The sequence below is a fragment of the Phacochoerus africanus genome, chromosome 4 (assembly GCF_016906955.1).
Source record: "Phacochoerus africanus isolate WHEZ1 chromosome 4, ROS_Pafr_v1, whole genome shotgun sequence".
Classification (NCBI taxonomy): domain Eukaryota; kingdom Metazoa; phylum Chordata; class Mammalia; order Artiodactyla; family Suidae; genus Phacochoerus; species Phacochoerus africanus.
In genome coordinates this window covers 76540219-76550867 of record NC_062547.1, presented here as the reverse complement: position 1 = coordinate 76550867, position 10649 = coordinate 76540219, and the positions used below count along the sequence as shown (strand labels likewise).

The 10649-nt window shown below is 60.1% G+C and overlaps 2 protein-coding genes across 10 annotated transcripts in view; one reads left to right on the top strand and one right to left on the bottom strand.

The window, feature by feature from the left end:
* The first annotated feature begins 11 nt into the window (after positions 1–11).
* PLEKHJ1 (pleckstrin homology domain containing J1) lies at positions 12–2661 on the top strand. Of its 3 annotated transcripts, none has more exons than XM_047777642.1 (6): positions 12–498; positions 582–649; positions 806–872; positions 1780–1870; positions 1944–2007; positions 2102–2661. In XM_047777642.1, the coding sequence occupies exons 1-6, from the start codon at positions 405–407 to the stop codon at positions 2165–2167; spliced, it is 450 nt and encodes a 149-aa protein (XP_047633598.1). In that variant the 5' UTR covers positions 12–404; the 3' UTR covers positions 2168–2661. The 3 variants fall into 3 exon arrangements, with proteins under 3 accessions (XP_047633598.1, XP_047633599.1, XP_047633597.1); XM_047777643.1 differs by having other exon boundaries at positions 40–498; positions 1944–1995; XM_047777641.1 differs by lacking the exons at positions 1780–1870; positions 1944–2007; positions 2102–2661 and having other exon boundaries at positions 40–498; positions 806–1317.
* A 500-nt stretch (positions 2662–3161) lies between these two features.
* DOT1L (DOT1 like histone lysine methyltransferase) overlaps positions 3162–10649 on the bottom strand; it is a 62416-nt gene continuing 54928 nt past the window's right edge. For 4 of the 7 annotated variants that reach the window (XM_047777627.1, XM_047777629.1, XM_047777631.1 and 1 more), the window contains 3 exons: positions 9479–9543; positions 8158–9069; positions 3162–7512 (listed from right to left, as the gene is read on the bottom strand). In XM_047777627.1, the coding sequence (XP_047633583.1) occupies positions 6932–7512; positions 8158–9069; positions 9479–9543 (1558 nt within the window). In that variant the 3' untranslated portion in view covers positions 3162–6931. Of the gene's footprint in view, positions 7513–7913; positions 9070–9478; positions 9544–10649 lie in introns of all 7 variants that reach the window. The other 3 variants (XM_047777628.1, XM_047777633.1, XM_047777632.1) reach the window with 3 other exon arrangements.

Here is a 10649-nt window from a genome sequence, read left to right as displayed (position 1 = left end):
AACCTCCTCTCGGTGGGCCTAATTCGCGCGGGGCCACCTCTCGCGGGATAGCGAGTGGCGTCTCGCCCCACCTCCACTTCGCATGCTCCAGGTCGCTTCAATTAAGGGCGCCATGGGTCGTGGCGGGCCACCTTATTGCATGGTTGTATATGGCCACCGTCCACCTTGCTCACTATCCCGTGCGCCCCGTGAGGGTTCCGTTCTATCCGGGCGGCTCCCAGCACTGTACTGACACGCACCAGTGATTGACAGGCTGAGCGGCCGCAGAGCGCGCAGGCGTAGTTGCCCGGGCTGCGCTTCCGGAACGGTGCGGTGGGACTCTTTTGGCGCCGGCAACGGCGCGAGTGGGGACGGCGGCCGGTAAGGCGCGGTTTTCGTTCCGCGTTCCGGATCCCGGCGGCGCCATGCGCTTTAACGAGAAGGAGCTGCAGGCGCTCTCCCGGCAGCCGGCCGAGATGGCGGCTGAGCTGGGCATGAGGGGCCCGAAAAAAGGAAGCGGTGAGCGGCCCGGGGCGCCCAAGAGGGCGGCAGGCGGGGCTGGGCAGCCACCGAACTCGCGCGAGCCTTCCTTGTTCCCGTAGTGGTGAAGCGGAGGCTGGTGAAGCTGGTGGTCAACTTCCTCTTCTACTTCCGGACGGACGAGGCAGAGGTTAGGCGGTGGGGAGGGCGGGGTTGGGGGTCGGGGGTCGGGGTGAGGGCGGGGGGGACCGGAGCCAGGGGGCGGGGCCGGGGTCAGAGGCGTGGGACGGGCTTGGGTGGCTGGAGGGTTCCCCGCACCGCCCCCTACGCGTCCATCTGCCCTCAGCCCGTCGGAGCCCTGCTGCTGGAACACTGCAGAGTCACCCAGGAAGAGCCCAGCGGTTTCTCCATCAGTGAGTGCGACCTGCGGCCAAGCTGCCCGGCCCCGCCCCGGCCCCTCTTGCGTCTCTACGGACAAAGTCCATTGTCCCGAGCAGCCCCACTCGCCCTGGCTCCTCCCCCTGGGGCCCAGGCAGAGCTTGCAGCGAGGAGGGCGGGAGGCAAGAAGTCTGACATCAGAGTGGGCGCAGAGTTGTGTATTTCTGAAGAATCATCTCTGTCTCATGCCTCTTCTCTCAGCTTCTGGGGCGTCTTTGGCTTTGGTTTTTTTGTGTGTGTGTGTTTTTAGGGCCGCACCTGAGGTATGTGGAGGTTCCCAGGCTAGGGATCGAATGGGAGCTACAGCTGCTGGGTTACGCCACAGATCTGAGAAGCCTCTGTGACCTACACTACAACTCACCGCAATGCCGGGTCCTTAACCTGCTGAGCGAGGCCAGGAATTGAACCCACAACCTCATGGTTCCGAGGCCAGGAATTGAACCCACAACCTCATGGTTCCTAGTCGGATTCCTTTCCACTGGGTCGTGACGGGAACTCCAACCCTTGGCATTTCTTATCTTGTAGAAGCGTCACCCCATCTTCGTCTCCGTTTTCACAGGATCCTTTTCTCAGGGTGGTTGTGTCCAGATTTAACTTTCCATAACAAAACTAGACCTGTGGGTTAGAGGCTTGCCCTTCTGCAGTGTGACCTCACCTTAGCTACTTAGGACCGCAGCGACCCCACAACCAGACAGAATCACGGTCACAGAGAACGTCTTATATGTTTTAAGACTTGAACATATATTTTGAGGGGGATACAATTAAACTCAAAGCCAGCTAGTGGGAGGCAGTGAGCCCAGGCTGGGGCTGGAGGAGAGGACAGTTCTGGGTTGGGCAGAGGTGGGAGTAAGTTGGGGCAGAAGGGGACTGCTCCCTTTGCAGGCTTCCTAGAGGACCCAGAGAGGAAGTACCACTTTGAGTGCTGCAGCGAGGAGCAGTGTCAGGAGTGGATGGCCGCCCTGCGCCGAGCCAGGTGGGATGTGGGCTGGCCCTGGGGGTTTGGGGCAGAGCAGGTTGCTGTGGGCTCACACCACTGTCTTCCTCAGTTACGAATTCATGCGAAGGAGCCTCATCTTCTACAGGAACGAGATCCAGAAGGTGACTGGCAAGGTGCGCGTGGGGATGGGCAGGAGCGGTGGGCCTCCTGGGCCCAGGCTCCCAAACCCCTCCCACCACCCCCCAACCACCCATCATTCCCCCACAGGACCCCCTGGAGCAGTTCGGCATATCGGAGGAGGCCAGGTTCCAGTTGAGCGGCCTGAAGGCTTGAGTCCCGGCTGGGGATCGTCACCTTTTCTCCTGGGGCCTGAACAAATGCCCCCACCCTGCTGGGCCATGGGTTTCCTAGCCAGGCTCCGGTTTGCTGTGGGAGGTGTCTTGACTTAAAGACTTCAAAAGCCCAAAGCTGGTCAGGGCAGGTAGGGGCTGCCTTTTTGGAGAAACAATCCAGCAAGCCTCCTTGGGGTGCACTGGGACCTACTGGACTGATTTGGCATCCTAGTGCCATGTGTTGCTTCCAGGGGATGAGTGTCCACTCCCAGGAGCTGTGCCTGGGCACCCAAGGCTGGCGTGCTCTCCTGCGCTATGCAGGCTGAATGTATAAAATTAGATTATGCTGTGAAGGGCATGGGGCTGCATTGGGGCCACTGTGAATTCTCTTGCTGAAAGGGCAGGCCTTGGCCGGACGCCTGTGGGCAGAGCTGGAAGATTTGCCCTTGGGATGGCCAGTTTGTTCTGTTTAAATAAAGGTACCTCTTTTCCACATGGGGCAGTGGTACAGTGAATGTAGAGAACAATGTGTCTTATGTAGGCTAGTGGTCCCACTCTGTCAAAGCTGGCTCCTGAGGGAAGTGAGGCCCTGTCCAGGTTCAAAGTTCATGTGCCTGGGAGGAAGGGGCTAGGCCACCTGAACAAGAGGAGAGGAGGTCCAGAACCCAGAGCTAGTAAAGCCAGGGAGGCTGGGACCGTGGTGCTCACAGGCCTTCTGTGTGTGAGCAGGATCTTGTGAAGGGTTTTGCCGGTGTTCAGGTCCCCAAGCAGTTGATTTTATTTAGTTCATCAGAAAGGAGGTTGCCCTGGGTGGGCCTGACCTAGTCAGGTGTAGGCTCTTGAGGGGCTGGGCCTCCCAGAGGTGGGCCCTGCTGTCCACCTTCAGGAGCTGGTGGTGTTCCCTGCTTGGTGGATGGGAGAGCAGCCCCGGGCCCCCTCCGCTTTCTAGGACTTGACATGTCACAACTAGGAAGAAACACTGCCACCAGACCAGGTTCAAGTGAAAACAGGTATTTTATTACAGCGTCTAGAAGTGGAAACGCAGAGTGTAGTGGGGTTCCCTTGGGAAGAGGGGAGCCAGCGCCCCATCTGAAACACAGGCTACCAGAACGACAAAGCAAAGCCTTACAAACTGAGGTGGAGATGTGAGAAAGCGTGGTTGGACGAGCGAAAGAGAACCAACGGTAGGACCTCGGGCAGGATAAATAACAGCGGTGAGTTTTTAAATAGGTCTCGATTCCTAGAGGAAGGGAGGGTTGCCTTAGTTGTTAGGTTTTCCTGAGCAAAAACTGTAGCCATCAGACCTGGAGTGCCCGCGTCAACAGCAGCGGCAGGTCCTTCCTGTGGTCAGTGGCTGAGCTCAGGCCGAGGGTCTGGGACTGGAGGAGAAGAGGCTGAGCTGGGCACCCTGTGCGGCAGGCCCTGGGCCCATGAGGGCGTGCAGAGGACAACTAGGTGTGGCGGCCTCAAGCCCACCCCCTGCAACGAGTGACGCAGTGTTTGTGTACAGTGTTGCTTTGTTCCAGACGGGCACTCCTGTTGGCCCTGCAGCTTTTCAGGGAGCCTTGTACTCCTGACACAGGGAGGGGCCTTTTGGAGAGGGGCCTGGGGGTCAGGGCCAGGCCAGCACCATCGTGCCTGGGAAGCACTGCCCTGGAGGGCAGGGGCAGGGTGGCTGGTCACAGGAGGGGCACTATCTCCAGCCCCAACTGCTGCCTGCACAGGGCTGTCCTGCTCTGCCCTCATGGCCTGTGTCCTGTCCCACAGGGCCTCCACCCACCTGCCCGCAAGGCTGGCTCTAGACCTCCCCAGAGATCAGGAAGCAGGCCCAGGCTCTGGCCACCAGACAGACCCTTTTGGGCAAGCAGAGGGCTCTGGGCATCCACCTCAGGGGTGGGGTTGTGTGGGCCAGACTGGGGGAGGCTCAAATCAGATCCCCATGGAAGGCCCACCTCCCACACTCCTTGGCAGGTGCCATCTCTGGAGCAAGCACCTAAGGACGGGGCTCTGACCCCTTGCACCCAGCCTTGGCCAGGGCACCCACCTCAAGAGTCTGGGCTCCCTGCCAGCACCTTTGGCCAATGTCTGCCCTTTCAGGGGACCGAGAAGTGCTCGGGAGGCACAGACAACACCGCCCCACCAGGAATCCAGGACCGGTCACAAAAACTATGCAAGAGGGGTGAGAGCCCTTCCAGCTACCTGGGGGCCTCAGGGGATGCCTGCTGCCCGGCCACCCTCAATGCTCCTGTTCCCAAGCACCACCATGGCCCCTCCACATGGGGCAGGTGTCACCCCCAGCTGTGGGGTTGGTGGGCAGACCCTGGGCCAGTGCCACTGTGCACTTTAATAGGAAGGTTTCCCCTCACTTTTCTCTTTAGTTTACTGTGCATTTGTCATAAAATCTAAAAATAAATGAAGTCAAGTCTATGAAATTTATAAATTTTCATCACATCTCTATAAAATACTGTCACCCATCAGCGTGACTCTCCTGTAGACACACCAGGCACCCACAACTAACCTGCCCGCGTTTCCAGCCACCACTATGGGAGCCAACCCTGCATGGGTGGCCTGCGGCGCGAGCAGGATGAGCAGAGACGTACAAAAGTAAATGCACTTGTCACACGAGCCAGCCAGGCAAGAGTAGGGTACCAGACCCTCCTCACAGCACCACTCAGAGCGGGTCCCCTCCTTGAGGCTCCGCCACTGCAGCCTTGCCGCTGGTGGACCCGGCCCTTCCTATGCCAAAGGCGGATCCCGGACCGGGCTGCGTCCGTTCACAGTGCTGAGTGGGCGGGCCTTTTCTGAGGAACCGCCTCCACCTGGAGACGCTGCCTTTGGTATAGGAAGAGTGGTGGGGACACACTGGGCAGGCGCTTCAAAGGACTGGTTTGGCGTTGGTCAACCTCGAGAGTCAGCACCAAGAGGACAAGGAGGCGCGAGCCTGGCGACAAGATAGCACCGGCCCGGCTGGCGGCGTCTCCGGGCGGGCCAGTCCTTCGGTAGATGTCTTTATATAGATCCTCTCATATATAGTATTTACACTTCTCAATAGGTTGCCTTTACGACTTCAGTGGAATAAAATAAGTCAAAATTGTTTATACTTTTTAAAAAACGATAAATACTTTATCTAAAACTATCGACAGTACAGGCTGGAGCCAGGCCCCAGGAGCCGTCTCCGCAGTTCTGCGCAGCGCTGATTCACAGTAGAGCCTGTCCTCTGGCTTCTGTCCGTCCTTGCCGTCCTGTGGTGGGCGCGGCACCGCCGGCCCGCCCTGTCCTTGCATAGTCTCGCGGTTGAGGTAGAAATCCTAGTTACCTGCGGAGACGGCGCGGGAGGAAAGACAGCACAGTGTTAGCGTCTCCCACGAGCCTAGGCGCTCCCCTGGGCCAGGGGACCAAAGCCGCCTACAGACAGACCAACAGACGGACCAAGGTGGTGGCTTCAAGGACCCCTGTGCTGCGCCCCTGGCCCGTCAGAGACGGGATGTCCCCATCCCAAGCCTTTGCAGTGTGCATGGGGTGCTGCCTGGGTTCTGGCCTCCTCTCCCCACCTCCCCCCCGAAACCTTGGAACCGAGCCCCTCCCTGGTCACCACTCTGGGTGTGAGGTGGGTACTGTTCAGCTGGGGCTGCCTGTGATGGGCCTGGGGCAGGGGACGGAAGGCAGTGTCCACCGTGGGCCTGACACCCGACCTCCATGTGCACATCTATCCTCTCCAAGCCAACATCTTCTATGACGGAGTGAGGCCACTGCGCACTAAGCTGTCCTACCTCCTAGGCTTCTGCAACAGGACTGAGGCATAGTCCATCGCCAGGCCTCGGACAAGGCTGTCCGCTGACCTGCACCCTAACCAGACTCCAGCGGCCTCCCATCTGTTTCCATTTAAACACAAGACAGACAGCCAAGGACAGCAGGCAGGCCCTGAGCTTGGCCCTGGTGCCCAGTTTCCATTTGAGTACTTGTCCCCTGGGCTGTGGGCTCGCCCAGGAAGGCCCCTGTCCCAGGGGAAGTGGATGTACCACCAGCTGTGGCCGGGCCAGGAGCACCGTGCCCAGCTAACTGCCTACCCCTCCTAACAGACACCTGCCCTGTCCAGCTCCCAAAGGCGGGCCCTTCCAATGCTGTCCCTTGCAGACCCCACACGGCCAGTCTGAGACTCACAGGCTGAGAGGAGGAGCTGTGCTGTGGTCCTGACTACAAGGCACTGCCCACCGTCCTGGCCTGCCTTCCTGTGTGGCCAGGGCCATGCCCACCCTTACCTACCAGCCCCTATAGGTAGAGGCCTTTAGCTAATTAAGCCCAACACATGACCCAACAGTGACCACTGTTCTCTGAAGGTCTGCTCTGTACCAGGGGCCTTAAATCCTACTTTAAGGAAATGGGCTGAGGCCCAAGAGCGCACAGAAGGCAAAGCTGGATCCTGAGCTGGCTGGGACCCTGGCCGGCAGACACCAAGCCTGGGGTGGCAGCAAACTTGAGCTGGGCCTGATGAGCCAGAACTCCAGCCTTGTCCAGCTCCTCTGGGCCCCTCCGTGGGGGACCTGGTGAGAGGGTCCAGTCAGCGGCGGGGCTAGCCACGCCCTCCCTTGCTCTCGGTGGCAAGCTCAGGCCACCCCAGGTCCCTTGCCTCCCTGGCCCCTCTGCGGAGCCGTGCGGGCCCGCCTGCTCTCTGCAAAAGGAAGGACAGTTCAGTGTCTGGTATGGGCCGCCTGCTCAGGCTCTCGCCTTACCTTACAGAATACGGACTGCTAGCTAAGCAAGGTCTTTATCGCGGCTTAACCCCCGCAAGGCGCGCGGCATATGGAGGCGGCATGCCAAGGGAAACCCACACGGCGGGCGGCCCCGTGGAGCTGGCCTGCGGGATCATGGGTGTGGCCTGGGCCAGGGCCAGCCCAGGCAGGGGCTGGTGGTGCACCGTGAAGGAGGGGCGGGACACCTTGTGCGGGAGGGAGGCCAGCTTGATGGACACAGAGGCGTTAGCAGGCGGCAGAGAGGCGGCAGAGGAGGCAGGTAAGAAAGCTTGGTTAGCCGGGAGGGACGCAAGGTTCTGCAGAAGCACGGGCTCAGAGTTAGCCGGGAGCAGCGCGGGGGGAGGAGGCAAGGCAGCGTTAGGGGGGGGCGGTGCGTGAAGGGCAGGCTGCCCTGGAGGGGGCCGGCCCAGGTGGGGAGGGGGTGGGGGCGGCCTCGGCTCCGCAGAGGACGGGGCCTGAAAGGAAGAGGCCGGGGTGCTGGCCACCGCCTGCAGCGGGGTTAAGCTCAGCGTGGCGCTGCGACATGCAGCCCCACTGCCGAAACTGGCTCCAAACGGATGAGCGGAGGCGGGAGGCACCGCGTGGTTAAAGACACCTGCAAACAGGAGAGAAAAACTCAGCTTCAACAGGCGGGCATCTCGTTAAGCCAAGAGAAGCACGCGGAAAGGGGGGAGCGAACGGCAGCTGCGGCTCCGCGTGCATCACAGGTGCAGGTGCAAAGCGCGGGCAAGTGGGGCTTACCTGCAGGACAGCTCCAGGCCACCCCTCTCCCCACCCCGGGGCCCCAGCTGTGAGCTCGGGGCTCCTCTCCACCCCGCATGAGCCTGGTATGCACAGCGAGCGCCAGCCCCCAAGGCCGCCTGGAGCCCCCACAGCATCAGGCTTGCCGGTGTCCTCCCCCTCCACAGGGAGGAGGAGAGCTGAGTCGTGGCGCCGGCTCCTCTGAGAGTAAGAGGGATGCCGTCAAACCAGAGAGCCTGGCACAGGCCGACTCACGCGTGAGTGCTCTGCCCACACGACAGTCACGTCTGCGCTTCCTGAAAGGAAACGAGGTGGCGGGCGCAAAGTGGACCGGGAGGGAGACGTGGACACAGCCTCTCCCCCTTTAGGGGGCCCTGGAAGGGAACCTGCAAACAGTGGTGGTTAAACCCTGCAGTCCAGGAGGCCGATGGTGTGCGGCCCGTATCTCGTCCCCAAGCGGGTCCCGTGGGACCTAACCAGACAGGACGGCGCTGCCTACCTCCAACTGCGCCGCCAGCAACCCCGGAGGAGAAGCTGCCCATGGCGTGCGAGTTGGTCAGTCTGGTGGCGGCGGACGAGCCATGCACCAGGCCGGCAGCGGGCACGGAACTGAACAGGGACTGCAGCACGGATGGGCCCAGGTTGGCCTGCAGGGACATGGGGCCCAGTGTGAACTGCGGGCTGGGGGCAAAGGCGCCCAGGAAGGGCCGGTGTGTCTGGGTGGCCGGGGCCGTGCTGCCTGCTGAGGACACTGCCGGGGTGAGGCCTGGGCCACTGAGGAGGCCCCCAGGGGGTGCGGTGGCGGCGGCCATGAAGAGGTTGTGGCCATTCTTCACGTCGGGCTCACGGTCACGGCCCTTGCCCGCCTTGCTGTGCACCAGAGAGGCCTTGTCCGTGGGCCCGCAGGTGGGCAGGCCCCCCTCGCCCTTTGGGCCCAGTCCATCCAGCTGCCTCTTGTTCGAGAAGGGGCCGGGTTCTGAGGCGCTGCCCTCCTTGCCCCGTGGGGCAGGGAAGCTCAAGGGCGCACCCAAGCCAGCCGCCTCGGGGGCCTTGTGGGAGAGAGAAGCACCATCACTGAAGCTGTGTAAACTGAGGTCGGTTGCCAGGCCCCCGCCAAGGGCAAAGCCGCTGGCAGGGTGGCTGCTGGGACTCAACCCGCCTGCCGCTGGCAGGGTGCCCGAGAAGCTCTTCCTGGAGTGGGCGGCCAGCTTGGTGTCGGCTGAGCTGGGCTCCTCCAGGCTGGGCCGGAAAGCAAACAGGGAGCTGTGGCTCAGAGTGGAGCTGGCCTGCAACGGGCTATCAGCCGCCCTGGACAGGCCAAGGTCGGAGATGGGCGAGAACGTGGACTTCCACTTGCTGCTGTTGACTGGCTCGCTGGCCGGTGGCACCTTCCTTCCCGCCAGGCCGCCACCTGATGGAAGAGGCAGTGGCCATGAGGCCCAAGCGGAGGCTGTGGGGGAACCAGACCACTCCCAGCTCAGAAGGACTTCCACCCAAGAGAAGCCTCTTTGGGGAAGACGGACAGGCCTTGGGTTTGGTGGAGGCACAGGCCAGCCCCTGCAGGAGGGCAGGTGTGTGGCTCAGAGGACCAGATGGGTCCAATTTAGCCCAGCCAGCACTGAGGGCACCTGTTGTAGGTGTGGCTGCCTGCAGAGAAAGGACTGAGGGGGCCAGGTGACAACTGACACCATGCAGGCACAGCTCTGGATGCCCGGTGGGGCTCCTCACAGGCCAGGCAGGTCCAGCCCGAGCAGCAGGGACACAGCCTGGGTCACATCATGGTGCCAGGGACTCAGGCTTCAGTGAGCACTGATACTCACCATTTTCCAAGGTTTTCGGAGGAGATTTGCTTTCTAAGGAGATTGTTGCAATTTTTCTCTCGATTCTATCAAGAACAACAAAAAAGAGATATAAATGTTTGCCATCCTTGTGCACATCAGAGAGCTGCAGATTTACACTAAACTGCCAAGGAGGCGAGCCCTGCCTAAAGGAGGCCAGGCACCCACGAGCTTGTGCAACGGCCCCCATGCTGGCGAGATGCTGCCTATGGTGGCTTGGCTGAGAGCTGAGCCCCAGCATAGGAGGAGGGAGGCTGTTTCCCAATACGCAGAGACAAACCCCAATGCCAGAAAGAGCTGTCTCCATGTTCAGTGTTCTCCCAGCTCTATGAACCGTGTCACCCACAGACAGTGGACATTGCCATCTAGTATGTGTCCGTAGGTGAACCAAATTACAAAACGGTGTGTTTCACGTGTCAGGATTTTTATGGACCATCTAAAAGAACCCTGACCTCCAGGGACACAGAACTCCTAAAAAAAATCCAGAGCTTTGAGAACATAATTTCTATCTGTGGTAAAATAACCCAAACAAGACCCTAGAAACTCAGGCAAGCAAAGACAACACAGAAACCAGTCCCGAGGAGATGTAACACTTCTGTGCCTTGTAGGAGAGAAGGACACAGGACACGGGCAGCAAACTGAGAACATGACCAGAGGGCAGAGTGCACAGTGCGGATGGTGTACCTGGAGGGGGGTCATGGACCAGAACACACAAAAACTCTTAAGATTTAACAACACAAGACAACCCACCTCAAGTGTGGGCCCAGGACCTAAAGAGACATCTCTCTGAGGAAGAGAAGATACTGAGTGTCAACAGCTGTTAGGGAGACACTGTCAGAACCAGGAGATACCCCACACCCAGGGGAATAGCTACTATATCAAAAACAAACCCAGAGGAGTTCCTGCCGTGGCTCAGCAGTTAACAAATCTGACTAGCATCCATGAGGACGCAGGTTGGATCCCTGGCCTTGCTCAGTGGGTTAAGGATCTGGCATTGCTGTGAGCTGTGGTGTAGGTCACAGATGCAGCTCAGATCCTGGGTTGCTGTGGCTGTGGTGTAGGACAGCAGCTACACCTCTGATTCGACGCCTAGTTTGGGAACCTCCATATGCTGTGGGTATGGATCTAGAAAGCAAAAACAAAAACACAGAAA

What these genes read in the sequence shown, in the direction of transcription:
- PLEKHJ1 (XM_047777641.1), top strand. Translation starts at nt 405, where the DNA reads ATGCGCTTTAACGAGAAGGAGCTGCAGGCGCTCTCCCGGCAGCCGGCC. An exon ending in GGGCCCGAAAAAAGGAAGCG is followed by an intron (nt 499 to 581) that starts GTGAGCGGCCCG and finishes TTGTTCCCGTAG; the next exon opens with TGGTGAAGCGGAGGCTGGTG. An exon ending in TCCGGACGGACGAGGCAGAG is followed by an intron (nt 650 to 805) that starts GTTAGGCGGTGG and finishes ATCTGCCCTCAG; the next exon opens with CCCGTCGGAGCCCTGCTGCT.